General features: G+C 30.2%; 1 protein-coding gene and 1 long non-coding RNA gene across 2 annotated transcripts in view; one reads left to right on the forward strand and one right to left on the reverse strand.

The window, feature by feature from the left end:
• The window catches only part of LOC111417552 (Visual system homeobox 2), a 92,276-nt gene extending 90,585 nt beyond the window's left edge, over positions 1–1,691 (reverse strand). Inside the window, exon 1 of the mRNA XM_023049866.2 lies at positions 872–1,691. Coding sequence (XP_022905634.1) covers positions 872–1,304 — 433 coding nt within the window. The 5' untranslated portion in view covers positions 1,305–1,691. The remainder of the gene's footprint in view (positions 1–871) is intronic.
• LOC139432192 (uncharacterized) overlaps positions 1–12,448 on the forward strand; it is a 102,969-nt gene extending 90,521 nt beyond the window's left edge. The window contains exon 3 of the long non-coding RNA XR_011642064.1: positions 12,115–12,448. This is a non-coding gene — a long non-coding RNA (uncharacterized lncRNA). The remainder of the gene's footprint in view (positions 1–12,114) is intronic.
• The last annotated feature ends 9,578 nt before the right edge of the window (positions 12,449–22,026 follow it).

Raw genomic sequence — 22,026 nt, forward strand, 5'->3', positions numbered from 1 at the left:
AGCATTGTTTCTTAACCAATATTCATAGACTACGGAGGCTTTATTCCAAGGATATGCACTAAAAATAATCTCAACCCCATTAGTTTGAATCAAATGTAAAATAATCGTGCATTGAAAAACTAAGCTTGTTAAAGAAACGTAGTCATTAAAATTATATTGCTTTTATCAGGTATTAAATTTAATGCAATCACTTATTGCCCTAATATGTACATATTATAATTTATTGCTAAGTCTCTGTTTTAGTCAAAATTGCAGTTTTTATACTGATAAATCCAAATATTTGGGTATCTTAAAAAAAATTTAAGGTAATTAGTGATGGTACTAATACAATGAGTGCAAAAATTGGTTGTGGTAGATGTAAAGAACCAAGTCAAGCCCTAATATGTGCATAATTATAATTTATTGCTAAGTCTCTGTTTTAGTCAACATTGCAGTTTTTATACTAATAAATCCAAATATTTGGGAAATTAGTGATGGTACTAATAAAATGAGTGCAAAAAATTGGTTGTGGTAGATACAAAGAACCAAGTTAAGACACAAGGTATTTCTAACATTATTTATTATCTAAAAATCCTATTTATTTAATTAATTAATTCGTTGTGCATAATTATGATGCAATAAAAAAGTCCTCAAATGTTAATGTTCTTGAAGTGAGACCAAGAGAAGAAAGTTCATGATGGTTTTTAATTTATTTTATGATTACTTTTTCTGCAATTCAGAAAGTTATCTAGGTCTATTTTCTAATCAGCACAAACGGTATATATTTTGATAGAATCAAAAGTTTCTCAATATTTGTTTTCATAAAACTTTTTGATAAAGACTTATATTGCAGAAAAGTTATAAAATATGATTTTAAAATATATTCAATTACCTGTTGTTGGTGTTTGATGTCCACTAAACCCAAAAACAGCGGCCGCCGGAGAAGCAGCTCCTTGATTAGCAGCTGCTGCAGCATTCATTCCGGCTGCTGCAGCAATATTATGAGGTAAAAAAGCTGCTGCGACGGCCGCGTGTGCATTAAAATAGGCCATCCTACTTGCGGCCATCGTCATATGATGATGATTGAAGGTATGTTCCGACGGGAAACACGTCGGCACGTGTCTTTGGGGATTATTATAAACGGCGACATTAGGTGTTATCGCTGAAACGCCGGCCGTCGGTGAACGATGATGTTGACTATCGCCCAAACCCAACAGTTCTTGTATCGCAAACGGCGAACGTTGAGGCATCGTTTGCGATGGTTTATTTAATATGCTTGGGGCTGTTACATGAACTGTACTTTCTAAAGTTTCATTATTGTTCATCTTTATAGAGGGGTTGATTTAAGGGAAATGTTGACAAGAAAAATCGAGACGAAATTTGAAATAACACTTTTGATAAAATTAAAAATAACACTCCACTTTTGAAAATATATACAACTAAGAATGTCTTTTTCAAACTCAAAATTTTAAAAAATCCTTTACTTTTTAAAGTCCACTTTATAAAAATCCATCACAAACGTTTTTTTTAAAGTTTTTACATTTTTTTCTCGTTAAACTTTACCTTTTCATCATTTCAAACTGATTCGAAACCCGATAGAATTAATAAAAAAATGATTACAAATTTCTATTTTTCGAAACTTCAAAGTTCTCCGAAACTTTAAAAGCTCGCTTTATGTGTGTGTTACCCGCTCGGTTCGTGGGTGCCAACTGAACGTACCCACTTCTTGAATTTGAAAAACGCCCCATACAGATAGACTCCCTAATATCGGTCGTTGTATAAAAGAGGGGCCCCCGGATTCGGGGGTGGAGCGCCCCGAACGCCTCCAATCGTCGTTCGAAACGCCAGCTACGGATTGGTGGTTGCAGTTTGCGCGAATCCGGACCAAAATCCGGGTGCGGATTCGGTCGAGAATCGTTTCAAATCCGGGCCTGCGTTGGGTGGAGCTTTCGAAAGCGTTGTTCTCGAGTTTGAAAGCCTTCTGTTCGGTTTGGTTACGGTCGAGAATCGCTTCTTAAAACCATTTTGACAATTAGTGTCAAACGATTTGTTTGCTTAATTGGAAGTGATGTGTTCAATTATTATAATTGGGTGTAATTAATTGGCCGGGACTAATTTATGGCTTGTTTTCGGGAACTGTGGAAGAACTTTTTGGGGGGGGAAAATAACTAAATGTGATTGTTGCTTTCAATGTTTACATTAATAATTTTTCTGAGATGATTTCATTTTTAGATATTAAAATATTAATATTTTACTATCTATAAATTTATTCTTTTTTTGTCCAATTTTTATCATTTCCATATTATAAAGATAACTAATTAATTTTTAATAAAATTAATATGATGAATAATATAATATTTATGAAAGAACTTATTATATATTATGTCAAATAAGGATTTATATTTATAATAGAAATCGATAGGTGGCGCTACTTATTTAAAATAAATTATTTATATAAAAAAAAGTGGCAAAATTTTAAGAACATTAAAAATTCTCAACAAGTTACATCATCATGTTGACACCAAAACGTTTTCTCCTTTTCTGGGACGAAAATGCTGCATTTCTTAAATTGGGGAATCTCTACATTTCTTTTTATACATTTCTTTGTCACAACGTTCAGAATAATTGAGATCATCGAAATAAATACAATAAAATTTACATTGGGATCTGCACATAGATATTTTCATTTAGAAGCATGCTCCCGACGGTAATAAGCAATTAATAAATTTGGCAATTTTATCATAATATGTTCTAATCTTCCTGTTTATCACCTGTTTCATCTTTACGTAAATACTTAATGGGGAATTTTTGCCATACAATGTTCTTTTCGTCATTCATCTTCGATCAAAGCTGAATTACAATTAAAACTAGAACTAACATTATCTTTTTTTACTATATATAGTTCTCACTATATATAGTACATACTCAATAATACAAGTAAAATAGAGTCTTTCACCTTTAATTTAAGGTTACAACCATCGCTTAATATACAAGGGTCAAGTCAAATTATAATGATTTCTTGAAATTCTTCCCTTTCTAATATGTTTCAACATGTGTGACGGCTAAATCTGAATGTTTCTAGTTCTTGGTCTAGTATTAGTTCTAGAGAAAAAATTAAGAATTTGACCTTTTATTTTATTTTTAATCGGGTTTAGATGAAGTTCTACAAAGTTGCATTTATTAAGAATGACATCAATGAAGTTTCTTTCGTTAGTTTTAAATTTATTGTTAAAATTTGTACTTTTAATGAAGTTTTATATTCGTATTAAAACTCTATGTTAAAAATGAAGTATTTGATGAAGTTTCGTGATCAACTTCACGGATAAATCAAAGATTCAATTTTTCTTCTTAATTTTTGTCAAGTTTTGATGAAGTTTATTGATTAATATTAAACTTCTGTTAAAAATTAGTTTTTAATAAACTTTCTTTAGAAGTTTTTTGAATCAACTTTAATCTCTTACATCAAAATCATTAATTCTAAAGTTTCAGGTATATATGAAGTATTGATTCAGTCAAAATGAAATTAATGAAGTATTTGATGAAGTTTCGTGATCAACTTCACGGATAAATCAAAGATTTGATGAAGTTTATTGATTAATATTTAATTTCTTGTTAAAAATTTGCTTTTAATGAACTTTCCTTACAAGTTTTTTGAACTTTTTTTTGTCTTACATCAAAGTCAGTATTTTAGTGAAGTTTTATGGATCTCGTTAAGTTCCATTGAAGTTTTTCTATTTAATTCTAAAGTTTCGGGTATGTATAAAGTATTGATTAAGTCAAAATGAAATTAATCAACATTTTTGGGTTGATATCTAACTTCCTTTTCATTTTGATACTAAAATCTCGATTATAATTTTAGGTTTTGATGAAGTTTTAAGCGTTTGTATTAAATTTTCTGGTGCAGATTACTTCAGGAATTAGATTAGATGATCATGGAGTGAATTTGATTTCATGGTCTTGTGATAATACTCTTCTGGCTGTTTTATGCTCTTTTATGGACATCTTAAACCGTATTGGAGCGATTCAACCATATTTAAGGTTCAACACAAGAACTAAAACATTTCAAAACTTCTTGAAAACTCTATACGCTTAAATATGTATAATTCCAGGTGATGTTAGATGGTTATATAATATATATAGTATATATTATCAATAACCATATATGAGTATGTAATTTGTAATAGAAACCGTAAGATGGAGTTACAAAAATAAAAAAAATCATATCTTAATCACCACCCATTTCCCAATTTCCACCTTTTTCCCTCATCATCATCATCATCATTCTCCTTTTCCTTCCTCCTGCAAAACCTTCTTTTTTCCATATCGCAATTAATCCCTTAATTATCGCCCGGCTTGGTTATACCTACTCCGGGCGGAGAGGAAAAGAAAAAAAATCGTCGTTGCATATCGGGGAAAGACGTGAAATTACGGGGCGCGTTTTTAAGGGGGTTGAGCGTAGAAGTGGTGTCACGATGCCGCGAATGAAAACCGAGAAACGACGACCGACCATCTTTGCGGTTTTTCTCGCGCTTATGGTTTTTTTAGGGGGCCGAACACCTTTCAATCGGCCGCAAATCGAAAACAAAGCAAAGGGTTGGGTTTCATTTGAAATAACATTTTTTTCTTGTTTGTCCAATAAACATGGGAATTATGGATTAAAGTTAAATAAACTCAAAAAATAAAATTATTTTCCAAAATCCAACATAATGTAAAATAAATGATAAATTTCTTCTACCTGGGGGATTTTAGTTCCCATTAATAAGATAGTGGTAAAATTTTAAAGTGTCAGTCAACATTTTTAAATAGAGATTTGTGTCTACTTTGTCATAGTGTTTACAAATATGTACTGAGTATATGTTAACTAAGAAACGATTTTTATATCAAATTAAAAAGCCTCTTCAGCTCATCCAATGCTATGTTTGGCCATCGCAAATGATATACCTACTACTGACTTTGGCCCCAAAAACGTTTTAGCGCTGCCCTCTCGTGCTACCTCATCTGCCGCTTCATTGCCAACTCTGCTATCATAACTCAGTGTATTTAAAGTTCTTTTAGTTATTAACTTAGCCTGGAGAGTGGCTTGACTGTCTGAGAAAATTAGCACTGTCATGTTCTTCACCCCTCTCTTAAGAAAGATTTTAGCATCCATGTTAATACCAAATAGGCCCACTTTCATATGAAATCCACCACCAAGAACTTTAAATATTTTCTTCCTAGCAATTAATGAATTTCTGCCCACAAAATCAAAGTCAGTTTATTTGATTGCCAAACTGCTGTACGACGTCGTCGAAATTTTGCGCATATCAATGACTTTGATATGGGTCGAATTATCGGTCTCTCATTTCGAGAGATTAGGAGAAGGCTGAATCGGGACCACACTACAGTTACTCGGATATGGTCTTTATGGTCCAAAGAAGGTATTCAGAGGCACGTGAAGACCAACTCCTTAGGCGGACTCCTTAGCTACCAGGGATCGATTTCAAACAACAAGCTCGATTGCTGTGGACAGCTTCGAACCGACACTTGTCGATGGCAACTATTTATAGAAGAATTTCTTCCTTTGGGTTTCATTCATACCATCCTTACCTTCGACTTCCATTAACACCTCCCCATAAAGCAGGCAGACTTGCATGGTGTCAAGAACGGCAAGGGTGGGTTCATCACTGGAATGACATCGTCGTCAGTGATGAATCAAGGTTTTGTTTATGGGTGAATGATGGTCGTAGAAAGATGCGGCGACATCGAGGGAAAAGACGGAATTTGGAGTTCGACACACAGCCTTAACACCTAGGGTTATGGTTTGGGGGGCGATATGTGCTGGACGAAGGTCACCCCTTACGTCACATTAAACGCATGTCGTTACATCAACGACTTTCTAACAGGATAATGCAAGACCCCATACTGCTGTGGTTATAACAAGGTTCCTGGAGTAGGTTGGATTGCAGATTTTGCCTTGGCCTGCGCGGTCACCGGATTTGTCGCCGATTGAACATGTCTGGGATATGATGGGTCAGCGACTAAGACAAGTACCCAGGCCTCCTGAGAATCTGGATGAACTTCGACATTATCTAGAGATTGCGTGGAACGAGATATCCCAGAAGGACATCGACCACATAATAGAGAGCATGTGTAGAAGAGGCCCACTACTAGCTTTTTCTTCGTTCTTTTCAACTAAACTTTCATCGTTTTTAGTTGATAATAAAGCATTATTTTGCCGACCTTTCAACATTGTAGTCTAATTCTTAATAGGTGGTGTATTTCATGTGGAAGTGAGTGTACTTCCACCTGGAATACAGTACATCTCTCATCTGCCGCTTCATTACTAGCAACCCCAGAGTGACCTGGTCAGAGAAATTCTGTTATCACAACTCAGTGTGTTTAAAGTTCTTTTAGTCATTAGCCAGAGTCGACACCGTTTTCACGGCCTGCACCGTCTGGAGAGTGCCTTGACTGTCTGAGTAAAATCGTAGTGTCATGTTCTTCACCCCTCTCTCAAAAAGGATTTTAGCACTCATATCAATAGCAAATACTTCCGCCTAAAATACAGTATAGTACGTGCCCAGGTTGTAAGTTTGCTTAATCCGAAGTGTCTTGCAGTATACTCCTGCTCCGACCTCTTCCTGCGTGAACTCTATGTGTGAACTATGTGTATCTATGTGTGAACATGCAAATATTTGCCTGAACCAGAGAATTTTCGAATTCGATGGTAGTGACTGGTAGTGATCTCGTCAAATCTGATGGCATTGATAGCAAAAAATCAGTGCTTATAGTGTCTTCTGCATCCCATTGGTTGGAGATCTCGGAGCAGGTTTGAGCATATTGCTTAAGTCTGTAAATGGTAGTTCTCGCCACTTTCTCTATATGCAAAGGAGATAGGCCAAGCAGAACATCCATTGCTGTTCTGCTTGCTATCTAATTAAAAAGCATACTTTAAGCTTTAATTTGATGTATCAATTGTTTCTTATTTCCCATAAATACGATTTGAATGCAAGTTTGTATCAGATTTCCATATTCTTTATTTTTTCAACATTTTAAAAATATATATAACTAATATATTAACAGGAAATAAAAAACGACTATTATATCAAATTAAAATAGACACTTTAAAGTTTAATTTGTGCTATGATTCATTTCTTAATTTTCATAATTGTACAATTTTTTAAAGTTAATGTTAAAATCATTTTTTGATTATTTCGAATTTTTTCATTATCTTTAAAAATATGTATCTACTGAGTATAAGTTAACTAAGAAATGATTTTTATAACAAATTAAAAAGCATACTTTAAGCTTTAATTTGATGTATCAATTGTTTTTTAGTTCTCATAAATACGGTTTATATGCAAGTTTAAAGTTTGTGTCAGATTTCTTTATTTTTTTATTTTTTCAACATTAAAAAAAAATTATAACTAATATATTAACAGGAAATAAGAAACGACTATTATATCAAATTAAAATAGACACTTTAAAGTTTAATTTGTGCTATGAATCGTTTCTTAATTTTCATAAATGTACGATTTTTTAAAGTTAATGTTAAATTCATTTTTTGATTATTTCGAATTTTTTCATTATCTTTAAAAATATGTATCTACTGAGTATAAGTTAACTAAGAAATGATTTTTATATCAAATTAAAAAGCATACTTTAAGCTTTAATTTGATGTATTAATTGTTTTTTAGTTCCCATAAATACGGTTTATATGCAAGTTTAAAGTTTGTGTCAGATTTCTTTATTTTTTCAACATTAAAAAAAAATTATAACTAATATATTAATAGGAACTAAGAAACGACTATTATATCAAATTAAAATAGACACTTTAAAGTTTAATTTGTGCTATGAATCGTTTCTTAATTTTCATAAATGTACGATTTTTTAAAGTTAATATTAAATTCATTTTTTGATTATTTCGAATTTTTTCATTATCTTTAAAAATATGTATCTACTGAGTATAAGTTAACTAAGAAATGATTTTTATAACAAATTAAAAAGCATACTTTAAGCTTTAATTTGATGTATCAATTGTTTTTTAGTTCCCATAAATACGGTTTATATGCAAGTTTAAAGTTTGTGTCAGATTTCTTTATTTTTTTATTTTTTCAACATTAAAAAAAAATTATAACTAATACATTAACAGGAACTAAGAAACGACTATTATATCAAATTAAAATAGACACTTTAAAGTTTAATTTGTGCTATGAATCATTTTCTAATTTTCATAAATGTACGATTTTTTAAAGTTAATGTTAAATTCATTTTTTGATTATTTCGAATTTTTTCATTATATTTAAAAATATGTATCTACTGAGTATAAGTTAACTAAGAAATGATTTTTATATCAAATTAAAAAGCATACTTTAAGCTTTAATTTGATGTATCAATTGTTTTTTAGTTCTCATAAATACGGTTTATATGCAAGTTTACAGTTTGTGTCAGATTTCTTTATTTTTTTATTTTTTCAACATTAAAAAAAAATTATAACAAATATATTAACAGGAACTAAGAAACGACTATTATATCAAATTAAAATAGACACTTTCAAGTTTAATTTGTGCTATGAATCATTTCTTAATTTTCATAAATGTACGATTTTTTAAAGTTAATATTAAATTCATTTTTTGATTATTTCGAATTTTTTCATTATTTTTAAAAATATGTATCTACTGAGTATAAGTTAACTAAGAAATGATTTTTATATCAAATTAAAAAGCATACTTTAAGCTTTAATTTGATGTATCAATTGTTTTTTAGTTCCCATAAATACGGTTTATATGCAAGTTTAAAGTTTGTGTCAGATTTCCATAATTTTTATTTTTTCAACATTAAAAAAATTTATAACTAATAATATATTAACAGGAAATAAGAAACGACTATTATATCAAATTAAAATAGACACTTTGAAGTTTAATTTGTGCTATGAATCATTTCTTAATTTTCATAAATGTACGATTTTTTAAAGTTAATGTTAAATTCATTTTTTGATTATTTCGAATTTTTTCATTATCTTTAAAAATATGTATCTACTGAGTATAAGTTAACTAAGAAATGATTTTTATAACAAATTAAAAAACATACTTTAAGCTTTAATTTGATGTATTAATTGTTTTTTAGTTCCCATAAATACGGTTTATATGCAAGTTTAAAGTTTGTGTCAGATTTCTTTATTTGTTTATTTTTTCAACATTAAAAAAAAATTATAACTAATATATTAACAGGAACTAAGAAACGACTGTTATATCAAATTAAAATAGACACTTTAAAGTTTAATTTGTGCTATGAATCATTTCTTAATTTTCATAAATGTACGATTTTTTAAAGTTAATGTTAAATTAATTTTTTGATTATTTCGAATTTTTTCATTATCGTTAAAAATATGTATCTACTGAGTATAAGTTAACTAAGAAATGATTTTTATAACAAATTAAAAAACATACTTTAAGCTTTAATTTAATGTATCAATTGTTTTTTAGTTCCCATAAATACGGTTTATATGCAAGTTTAAAGTTTGTGTCAGATTTCTTTATTTTTTCTACATTAAAAAAAAATTATAACTAATATATTAACAGGAACTAAGAAACGACTGTTATATCAAATTAAAATAGACACTTTAAAGTTTAATTAGTGCTATGAATCATTTCTTAATTTTCATAAATGTACGATTTTTTAAAGTTAATGTTAAATTAATTTTTTGATTATTTCGAATATTTTCATTATCTTTAAAAATATGTATCTACCGAGTATAAGTTAACTAAGAAATGATATTTATAGCAAATTAAAAAACATACTTTAAGCTTTAATTTGATGTATTAATTGTTTTTTAGTTCCCATAAATACGGTTTATATGCAAGTTTAAAGTTTGTGTCAGATTTCTTTATTTATTCAACATTAAAAAAAAATTATAACTAATATATTAACAGGAACTAAGAAACGACTATTATATCAAATTAAAATAGACACTTTAAAGTTTAATTAGTGCTATGAATCATTTCCTAATTTTCATAAATGTACGATTTTTTAAAGTTAATATTAAATTCATTTTTTGATTATTTCGAATTTTTTCATTATCTTTAAAAATATGTATCTACTGAGTATAAGTTAACTAAGAAATGATTTTTATAACAAATTAAAAAGCATACTTTAAGCTTTAATTTGATGTATCAATTGTTTTTTAGTTCCCATAAATAGGGTTTATATGCAAGTTTAAAGATTGTGTCAGATTTCTTTATTTTTTCAACATTAAAAAAAATTATAATATATTAACAGGAACTAAGAAACGACTATTATATGAAATTAAAATAGACACTTTAAAGTTTAATTTGTGCTATGAATCATTTCTTAATTTTCATAAATGTACGATTTTTTAAAGTTAATGTTAAATTCATTTTTTGATTATTTCGAATTTTTTCATTATCTTTAAAAATATGTATCTACTGAGTATAAGTTAACTAAGAAATGATTTTTATATCAAATTAAAAAGCATACTTTAAGCTTTAATTTGATGTATCAATTGTTTTTTAGTTCCCATAAATACGGTATGTATGCAAGTTTAAAGTTTGTGTCAGATTTCTTTATTTTTTCAACATTAAAAAAAAATTATAACTAATATATTAACAGGAACTAAGAAACGACTATTGTATCAAATTAAAATAGACACTTTAAAGTTTAATTTGTGCTATGAATCATTTCTTAATGTTTATAAATGTACGATTTTTTAAAGTTAATGTTAAATTCATTTTTTGATTATTTCGAATTTTTTCATTATCTTTAAAAATATGTATCTACTGAGTATAAGTTAACTAAGAAATGATTTTTATATCAAATTAAAAAGCATACTTTAAGCTTTAATTTGATGTAACAATTGTTTTTTAGTTCCCATAAATACGGTTTATATGCAAGTTTAAAGTTTGTGTCAGATTTCTTTATTTTTTCAACATTAAAAAAAAATTATAACTAATATATTAATAGGAACTAAGAAACGACTATTATATCAAATTAAAATAGACACTTTAAAGTTTAATTTGTGCTATGAATCATTTCTTAATTTTCATAAATGTACGATTTTTTAAAGTTAATGTTAAATTCATTTTTTGATTATTTCGAATTTCTCCATTATCTTTAAAAATATGTATCTACTGAGTATATGTTAACTAAGAAATGATTTTTATATCAAATTAAAAAGCATACTTTAAGCTTTAATTTGATGTATTAATTGTTTTTTAGTTCCCATAAATACGGTTTATATGCAAGTTTAAAGTTTGTGTCAGATTTCTTTATTTTTTCAACATTAAAAAAAAATTATAACTAATATATTAACAGGAACTAAGAAACGACTATTATATCAAATTAAAATAGACACTTTAAAGTTTAATTAGTGCTATGAATCATTTCCTAATTTTCATAAATGTACGATTTTTTAAAGTTAATATTAAATTCATTTTTTGATTATTTCGAATTTTTTCATTATCTTTAAAAATATGTATCTACTGAGTATAAGTTAACTAAGAAATGATTTTTATATCAAATTAAAAAGCAAACTTTAAACTTTAATTTGATGTATGAATTATTTCTTGCTTCTTATAAATACGGCTTCAACACAACTTCAAAGTTTTACTAAGATTAGAAACGATTTGACCCTTTATTTAGAGAGTTAAAAATAAAATAAAAGAAATTAAATAGAACCCTTTTCTTTTTTAAAATTAATATTAGCTAAAATTTTCTTTTTAGACTTTAGAGAATTTGTTGTACCCACAACACATGATCCGGTTTTTTTTATTTTGATTGAATGCGTTTCCTTTGCGAACATCAATCAAATGAAACCCGATATCCGGATTCGAATTTTAAACGTTAGAAATCCCCTTTTCATTATTTATTTTTTTTTTGCAAAACTACCGTCGTGAATTGCGCAAAGAGAAAGTCGAGTTAAACAAAACTTAATACCCCCCATTATAATACTTGTCCAAAGACCAAGAAAAATAAGATTTTGATTGACAATACGGTTTTTGTTCAAAATTAGAAAACGTAAAATTAACAATTTTTATAATAAATATTTTAAAATGCTTTAAGTATTTGAATAATTTTAATTAAAATCGAATCCATCTTTCAATATTATCCCCTTTTTAATCCTCTTAATCTTCCTGGAAGGATGACGAATGGAAATTCCGAAGTTAAATAAGGAGCACTTATGCGGCCGCGTTTAAACGTTGCCAAACGAATTGCTGATTGGGAAATTCTCCAAGAAGCTCCCTTTAAATGTTAGCTGAGAGAGTCTTTTGGAGGTTTCCACGACGTCGTCGCCGCTCCAGCGGTCGTTTTCTTTCGGATAATGGAAAATTAATTTGAATCTGCGTACCCGAGCTTCATCCATAAATTTGCTGAGAAGAAGCTTTTACTCGGGAAATGCTTTTATGGGTGACGAATCTTCCGGGATGAGCTTTTCTTTATGCGAAAACGAATATAATTTGGCGAAAATTCAATAAAATCTTTCAAGATTAAATTTAAGGTGGAAATAATCCAAAATTATTAAAAAATAATAATAATTACATATTTCTAAATTGTTAATTTATAAATATAATTAGAAAAAAAAGTTAAATTTCTGTTTTATCGACTTATTATTTAGTTTAGCTATTTCTCCCTCGAAGGTTTTGGCGCTAAAACTCGAATAATTTCTGTAAAATCGTACAGAAACCTGTAAAATTAACGATTTCTTTTTAATATTATTTAATTTTTAACAAATTTTATAAAAATTTAAATTTGAATCTAACTTTTAACCTGTTTTAAAATCATATTTCCTCAAATATAACTAACTTTATTTTAAACTTATAAAACTTGCAATTTTTACGCAACGTAAGTAAAACATACGTCGTAGAAGTCGAGGGATCGTCGAAATCGCAAGTTAAGCTAATTTTCACACAGGGAAAAGCTCGTAACAAGTTAAAACGCCCTTAAAGCTTCTCCACCTTCTCAAAACTTCACAACTTTCTTTTTATTTTATCGAAATTGCCAACAGAAATCAAAAAAATTAGGGATCTAAAACTTGAATTTTAAAGTTATGACGTAAAATGCTTATTAACTTGATTAATTAAAAAGAAATAATGTACGTGTCAAAATGGTCATTCGAAATGATGATTTAAAAGCTCTCTTTTCGCTGGATTCTCGGGGGGTGGTTGGGAAACAAGACCAATTAAGCTCTGACAATGAGTGGAAACACAGCGTGGAGTCGCACGTGCGGTTCAGATAACGTCGCGACGCCCCCCATCATCGTCGTCGTAGTGTATCTTGTCTCCGTTTGCGGTCTTGGTACGTGCCTTTTGGAAAACGGTCGCCGGCAATTTCATGACTAACGAGTCACTAAATAACTATCTAACAAAGCCAATTCGATTCCATTTTAATGTGTTACTTTAAACGATTTTAATGGTGAAAGTCAAAGTTTAATTTATTTTCAAAGTTTTTGAACTTGCAAAATAAACATTTTGGCAGAAGGAATTGCCAAGTAAATATAAAAACATCAAAAGAGAAAGCATAACGTTTTAGTTTATTTGAAGCATGACACAGAAAAAGTAATAAGCTGAACAAAAGCGTTTTGAGAAAGTTAATGATGGGAAGATGTACTCAAAAATTAATTCACAATCTGTAAGGAGTCAATAAAAAGAATGTGCGATGTTAGAAAGTTTAATCCTAACCTAATTATGCTAATAACATACAGATATGATGACAATAACATTAAATTCGACCCAAATCAAATACTGATACATATTTAGAATGAAGATGTTCTTCTATATGGTAATTATCAATCAAGAGATAACCAACACAATGATCAAACAGTCTTTTTTTGATGGAAAAAACCCTTAACAATCCGATTGTTGTTTGAGAATTTCGATATTGACTATTCCACGCTCATGAAAAACTGTAAAAATACTTAGAATAGGTTTTTCACACAATCTCTGAAGACAACAAAGCTAAATATAACTATTTATCGTACAGAAACGAGCAAATTTGTTCAAAAATGTCAAAATGAAGAAAGATGGACGAAATTATTTAGTCATTGTAAGAAAGTAATATGGTGTGTTTGGTAGCAGATAAATTGAGATAAAAAGTTCCAGACCAAAACCTCACTTCTGCTTCGTTTAGCTTGATCTTCTCACTTTAAAATTAAAGTTTATTGGCGAGACTATTAAAGAATTAAAGGTCTATATTATATTATATTCAGGTTTAATACAGATTTAGGCAGTACATTTCTCAACTTCTACTCACGCATGCAAGAATGAAGAAAAAATTGAATATATAGATATCTATTTTTGAAGTTTGTAAGACACTCATATCATGATTTAAGAATTCAGTGTGTGCTAATTAAAGAAATTATTGTCCCAACAGTCAATTTGTCTTTCAAAAGATCACAATTAGTTAGTTGGACCTTTCTTTGTGGTTTACTCCATTTCGAACTATCTTTGCTTGTGAAGTGAGTAGATTTTGCCGAGCACCCCGGTTTCATTGCGTCTACTTTATCTTCATTTGAAGCCGCTCTTAACTCTTAACTACGATACACACTAATACAGTAATAGATTTAAGAAGGATATAAACCGAGAGTATTTAATGTGTTGTTTGAGAGTTTTCAAAGATAAATTGACCTTGGTGGTTGGTATAAATTAATAACAGCATCTATTTTTGGAAATTGGTTTAATGCAATGTTATGATTGACTTGATTTGTCCACCTAAATGTTCTAAGAGTTCTAACAGATTTATTTTTAAATTCATAAACATTTTGCTAGGATATTTGTTTAGTTTTTATTGAAATAGTACCAAATAGTGTGTTAACTAATTGTATAGCCACAAAATCGATGGTGTCTAATTTGTCTGAGTTTTAGAAGGGAAGAAAAGATTTTACTTCTGCAAAAAAAATCAAGTCAGTTACGAATGGAAATCATGGCAACTTAGTATTTGTCCCTTTTTGTTCATTATAAAGTAAAAATAGAGGAAAGAAATGTTGTAACATTACTTATTTACTTCCGTTGTTGTATTTATTACTGTTGTTTATCGCCTAGATTTATTACAAGATGTGTTATTGATTGTCTGATACATTTCTTGCTGGATAAGAAATGATTTCCATACTTTTACTTTTACATATTGTGCATTATCTATATTTATTACAAAACGGGTTGTTGGATATCTTTATTAATAATCGTTTTTATTATTTTTTCGTTTATTAATTCGTCATTTAGCAGAAATTGCACATAGTTTAAGAATCCCGATCCCCGACGGAACAGTATTTACATTTTTTTATCTAAGCTATATCTTTTAAAAAATTGTTCACGAATATTTTAATATCTTCTCAATTATTATTCTTCTTTGTACTAGGAGTATCCAATTTTACATCAATTCAAAACCTTTGACAAAATCGATACATTATTGTTTAATCTAAACTATGTAAGAGTTTAGAATGATATTGATCATCTGTGTCGTTTAGATACTCACTCTTTGGCATTATGTTAGATTCCATATTATGATATTATCATCATAAAATGTGATATGTGTATGGAAAAGCCCGATGCTTCGAGTTGTTCTAGTTGGATATCTTTTTAATGATAAACTGAATTGATGTCATGCTTGAATTGAAATTGAATAAACAACAACTATTTCACATCTTAATTCTTATAACCAAGGAAATAACCATATAACATGAGTTGTTTATTAATCTGTATTTTAGTTTTATTATATTTGGTGATATGTAGAATCATAACGTAGTTGTTTTCGGAGAGAAAGACGTAAATTTTATAGAAATTAAAGCTTAAAGTTTCTTTTTTAAAATGATATATAACACTAAAAAAATATATTTGGAAAATCCTCCAAAAAATGTATAAGAAAGAAAGTTAAGAAAACTTTAAAAAATCATAACTTCGTTAATTCTCAAGATTAAGAAGTGGATTTTATACTAAATTATAGCTTAAAGTTTAATCTTTAAAATTATGCATGACACTAAACAAAATTTATTTGGAAAATTCTCAAAAAAAATTAATAAGTATATTTCATTTCTTTTTAATCCAGTCTCTCAAGAAACTTTAAACTTTAAAGAGTGATAATTTCATTAATTCTGAAGATTAGGAAGTGGATTTTATACCAAATTAAAGCTTAAAGCTTCTTCTTTCTAATGATGTATAACACTAAAAAAATGTATTTGGAAAATTCTTAAAAAAAATGTATAAGAATGTTTCTAGTTTTCTTAATACAGTTTCTCAAGAACAAATTGAACTAGCTAAAGTCATTTTTCTAGCTAACCTTTTTTTCTAGTACGTTTAAAAATGAGTTCTAAAAATTTCGAGCAACGATATGCTATTAGGTTTTGCTTCAGACTTGGGCACAGTGTAACGGAAATTTTTGCAAAATTCCAGTAGGCCTACGAAGACAGTGTTTCGGTGGTTTAAAACATTTTCAGAAAGAAGAGAGTCGATTGAAGATAAACCACGAAGAGTAAGGCCTTCATCTTCAAGAACCGATGAAAATGTCAACAGAATCCACGATCTTGAGCATTCAGATCGTCGGTTACCAGTCAGAATGATCGGGGAAGAGTTGAATTTGACTCACAACACCGTTCATCAGATTTGGATCAATGAATGAGGATGAGAAAAATCTTTTCGCAAGACCAAAAAGATATCAGGAGAGAAAGATGCCTTGACTTTTTGGAATCGAATTTTCTGGAACTTGTCAATGCTGGAGACGAGTCTTGGATGTTTGAGTACGACCCGGAAACCAAACGCTAAAGCATGGCACACTTCAACCTCTCCAAGGCCCAAAAGAGCAAGAATGAGCAAGTCGAAGATCAAATGCATGCTGATTTGTTTCTTCAAACAGTGTGTGCCTTAAGGCCAAACGGTCAATCAACACTTTTACCGAGAGGTTATTGAAAATCTTCGAAAAAGGATCATTTGTCTGAGACCAACATCACGTCACGATAATTCGTCATGCCTCGCAGCAATTTCAATAAACAAGTTTTTGGTCAGTAAAAACATTCCTGTGGCTTCTTATTCGCCTGGCTTGACTCCTTATGACTTTTTCCTCTTCCCGAGACTGAAAAATCACCTCAAGGGAACTCATTTTGGGGAACATTCTTTATTTACATTCTTACATTCTTTATGCACGCGAGTGGACTATGACGAATGAACTCTCGCTAAATGACTTAAAAACAGTTAAAACGACATTTATTTCTTAGAGGTGTATATTACACCACCTAACATAAAATTTGATGATCATGCTATCATCATAGGGGGAAAGATAAGTCGTAGTATTTTTGCATTGAGACGTCTAATGAGTACAATTTCACTGGATGTAGCCAAGTTGGCATACCACATTTTAGTATGGGTGTAATAGCTCACATATTTTCAAACCACAACGACGTGCTGTTCGTGTCCTGGGCAGTGTGGGTTACAGGGATGACTGCAAATTTCTATTTAAAAAGCTCAGTGTTCTTACGATTCCTTGTGAGTTTATACTTGTGTCTATACTTTATGCGAACAGCAACAAGTCAGCCTATCAACTTTAATCTTATGTGCATGGATACGAGACTAGGGGTAGGCACAACTTTGGACCAAAGTGCTGCCGTTTGAATATGTCACAACGGGGACCGAAATTTACATCCCGGGAGTTGTTCAATCGATTGCCTCTTAACACCCGATATTTATTAAATGCAGCTCTGTAAAAACGCGTTAAGCCTTTTTTGATTCGCAATGCATTCTACAGTGTCCAGGACTTTTTAAATGTAGAATGTGTTATTTAATTGTCTATGTTAAGGTACGGATAAGTGTAGAAAAGATATTAAGTGTATAATGTTATTTATTTTTGTTTTTTTTTTCTTCCTTTTATTTTTTGTAATGACTGACGAGTGCAAGAGAATTGATTAATCATAGAAACACAAAGTATTATATTCAAACGGCTGTAACCGACCAGCTGATGGCTATTCCTGTATTGGAGTTCCAGCACTGCTATGAGCATTGCAAGCACACAAAATTGAAATATCTTATGTGAACTTTAATGAATCATAACTTCTTTAATTCTGAAGATTAAGAAGACGATTTTATACCAAATTATAGCAACATTTTTTTTTTAATTTTGCATAACACTAATGTTTGTGTTTTGTATAAAGATGCACTGCTAAACTCGAATCTTTCTAGTTCTATGTCTAGTGTTAGTTCTTGTGATAGTGCCAATATTAATTCTAGTTTTAGTTCAATGAAAAATATACAACAATCTAACGCTGAATAACAACTAAAACTAGAACTAACTCTAGTATTAGAACTAAAACTATACCATTTCAAGTTCAAATTGGCACTAATCAAACTGCTGAAAATGGCGTTAAACAAAACCAATTTGGCGACTGTCATAAATAAATTGTCACTGTTAACTATGCTGTTAACAAAATGTCTACAACATGCCTTATATTAAGAAAAGAAAGCAGCAAACGTAAAACGCCAAATTCGTGCCATTTACAATACGAATTGCGTCTGGTGCAATTTAGCTGAAATTCTTGGTGTTGCAAAAAGAACAGTTGAGATGGGTAAAAAATCAAGAAGAAACCCCAAGAGAAGGGAAACATAAAAGAAAAATTACAGATGAACATCACAGTTTCTTTGAATTTAAAGTTGAAGAAAATCCTAAAATCACATTTAAACAGTTGTAAGAAAAGTGAGTTTCAGCTTAATGTAAGTAAAGAGTATATTCGACAACGCCTAGTCATTGTGGTGTTGAAGAACAAGAATCTCTTCATCATAAATTTGTAAGTCCTTACAATCCAATGTCAAATGTTTATTGAACAATATACAACAATCTAACGCTGAATAACAACTAAACCTAGAACTATCTCTAGAATTAGAACTAAAACTACACCTAGAACTAGAAACATTCGGGTTTAGCCATCTTAAAAGACGTACGGCTAAACCCGAATCTTTCTAGTTCTAGTGTTAGTTCTAGTTTTAGTTCATTAAACAATATACAACAGTTTAACGCTGAATAACAACTAAAACTAGAACTGTCTCTAGGATTAGAACTAAAACTAGACCTAGAACTAGAAACATTCGGGTTTAGCCGTCTTATGAGACGTGCGGCTAAACGCGAATCTTTCTAGTTCTAGGTCTAGTATTAGATCTGGTGATAGCGCTAATATTAGTTCTAGATTTAGTTCAATGAAAAATATACAATAATCTAACGCTGCATGACAAGTAAAACTAGAACTATCTCTAGAATTCGAACTAAAACTAGACCTAAAACTAGAAACATTCGGGTCTAGCTATCTTAAGCGATTTAGGGCTAAACCCTAATCTTTCTAGTTCTAGATCTAGTGTTGGTTCTTGTGATAGTGATAGTATTAGTTCTAGTTTTTGTTCATTTAACAATATACAACAATCAAACTCTGAATAACAACTAAACCTAGAACTATCTCTAGAATTAGAACTAAAACTAGACCTCAACTAGCAACATTCGGATTTAGCCATCTTAAGAGATGTAGGGCTAAACCCTAATCTTTCTATTTCTAGGTCTAGTGTTAGTTCTTGTGATAATGTTAGTATTAGTTCTAGTTTTTGTTCAATGAAAAATATACAACAATCTAACGCTGAATAACAACTCAAACTAGAACTATCTCTACAGTATGTCCACGGAAAAGGTGTTGAATAGGAAAAACTTTTTTATTTTAAATTTTATCGAAAAAAGTTTTATTTATTTGTGATCATGTTTGTACTAGTAGGCGTTGATAGTGACAAGCTTTATTGACACTTCGCTTTTATACTTTATTGGCCGTAGTCTTGTCAGCTTAAAATGCTTACTTTACAGCAAAAAATTTACTTGGTGCAATGTTATGGGAAAAGCGAAAAATGTTATCGTCGAGTTATTCAGGAATTTAATGAAAAATTGCCCAATATGTACGTTTCTGAGACTACTTGCCGTAAAATAATTTTGAAGTTTTTAAGCACTGGGTCATTGTTGCGAATACCTATAGAAAAGAAGAGATACGATGAAAATGATGCAAGCACTTTGTTGGTATTACATTCAGTAGAGGAACACCCGAAATTATCATCAAGAAGAAGAGCTAAAAATCTCCAATTTGTTAATAAGTCGCAAATTCAGAAGATATTAAAACACATCAAGATACATCCATACATGCCAGTTTTTAATCATGTTTTGGAAGTCGGCGATGAAGCAAAACGTTTGGATTTTTGGTCGTGGGTTGGCAGTATGGAAAAAGGATTTCATAAGAAAATAATGTTTTCTGATGAATCAACTTTTTCGACCAATGGTGTTGTGGCTTCGCAACATGCACGATATTGGAGTGATTCTAATCCGCACTTTCGAATACCACGGAGGCGTCAGTAATAGGGAATCAGAATAATAGGGCCATACTTCTTTGACACTACTTGTAATGTGAATAGTTAAGCTATATCAATTTTCTCGACGTTGAATTAGACAATCTTCCATTAGAATACAGTTGTTTATTTTATTTTCAACAAGATGGATGCCCAGTACATTATGCAGTTAGACCATACGTTTCCAGACCACTGGATTGGGAGACAAGGACCAGTTCAGTGGCCTCCTAGGAGTCCAGATTTAACATTAATGGATTTTTTCCTATGGGACCGTTTGAAACAAATAGTTTATCGCACACCTCAAATAAATGCCATTACTGATCAATTAAAGGATGCGTTTAGAGATGAAGTTGCTTTAATATCTTTACATGAGGTTAGAAAAACTTTTGATGAATAACTTGTTCGTTTAAAGGCATGTGCCCAACAGGGTGGTAGTTTGGCTGTTTGAGTAAATAAACTTACAGCTTGTGCATTGTTAATTTGGAATTAGTTAATTGATATTAAAATAAATTAAATGATCACAAATAAATAAATGTAGGCCGATTTTTTCGAAAATTGGTATTAGAGACTATCTTTTACTTTTGAACAACTTTTCCTAGTAACTCTTATACTCTTATATGTTAAATGTTTCTATCCCAATCTTACTCTAAGAACTAACAAAAATTTTTATCAAGATTAACATGTTTCGATAAAATTAAAAAGTTTTTCTTATTCAACACCTTTTCCGTGGACATACTGTAGAATTAGAACTAAAACTAGAGCTAGAACTAGAAACATTCGGGTTTAGCCGTCTTAAGAGACGTACGGCTAAACCCGAATCTTCTAGCTCTAGCTCTAGTGTTAGTTCTAATGTTAGTGATAGTTCTAGTTTTAGTTGTTATTTAATTTAATACGTTTTATTAGAAAATAAGTCAAAATAAAAATTTGTTATATCCATAACAATAATAATAATTGAATTCTTAAATATTCACACAAAATAGCTTGGTTTAAAAAAGAAAGAAATAATTTGTATTTGCCAAAAAGATATCCTCTTATTCCTGAAGGGAGGAAGTTTCACCATCAGAATCTCTCTCTTGCGCGGTTTTGTTAACAAGTTACCTTTTCCGGATTTAACGAGTTCGTTCGACCGTCGATCACGAACCGGCTTCATTTCCGATACAAATGATTGTAATTTGATGGGCGAGGCGCGCGAGAGAAACCGGGAAATAAGTCGAATTAGAGATCAAATGGATCCATCCGTTTACACGATTTGCTCGGATCACGATCCTACCTTCGACAAATCCTCCTATTCCCTCTATTTTCTTTCTTTTCGCATTTTTAAACTCACCCTTTTTATTAACGATCATAAATATCATTGTTATAGATAATTTTTTTTAATGAATTTAAAATTTGATTCAATATTCCTATTGAGATGCAAAAAAAATGCAGAGTTAACTTTTTGATCCTTTACGGAAAAGGGATCTTTAATTTACCCACAAGGGGTGGTTTCAAAAACGATAAGAGGATTTTTAAAATTTTCTGATTCATCAGCTCGTTTTAAAAAAGAGCCCTTTCATGAATAATTATGAGGTGTATCAACTTCTTTTCGCCCCCATCCCACTTTTTTGTTTGAATAATCTCCTCAACTAGATCATTTTTCCTCACCTTCAAGTAACCTAAAACCAACGGCGAACCCTTAAAGAAATAATCATTATACTTAAAAGTTCTCTTC

Source organism: Onthophagus taurus, chromosome 11, assembly GCF_036711975.1.
Source record: "Onthophagus taurus isolate NC chromosome 11, IU_Otau_3.0, whole genome shotgun sequence".
Taxonomy (NCBI): Eukaryota; Metazoa; Arthropoda; class Insecta; order Coleoptera; family Scarabaeidae; genus Onthophagus; species Onthophagus taurus.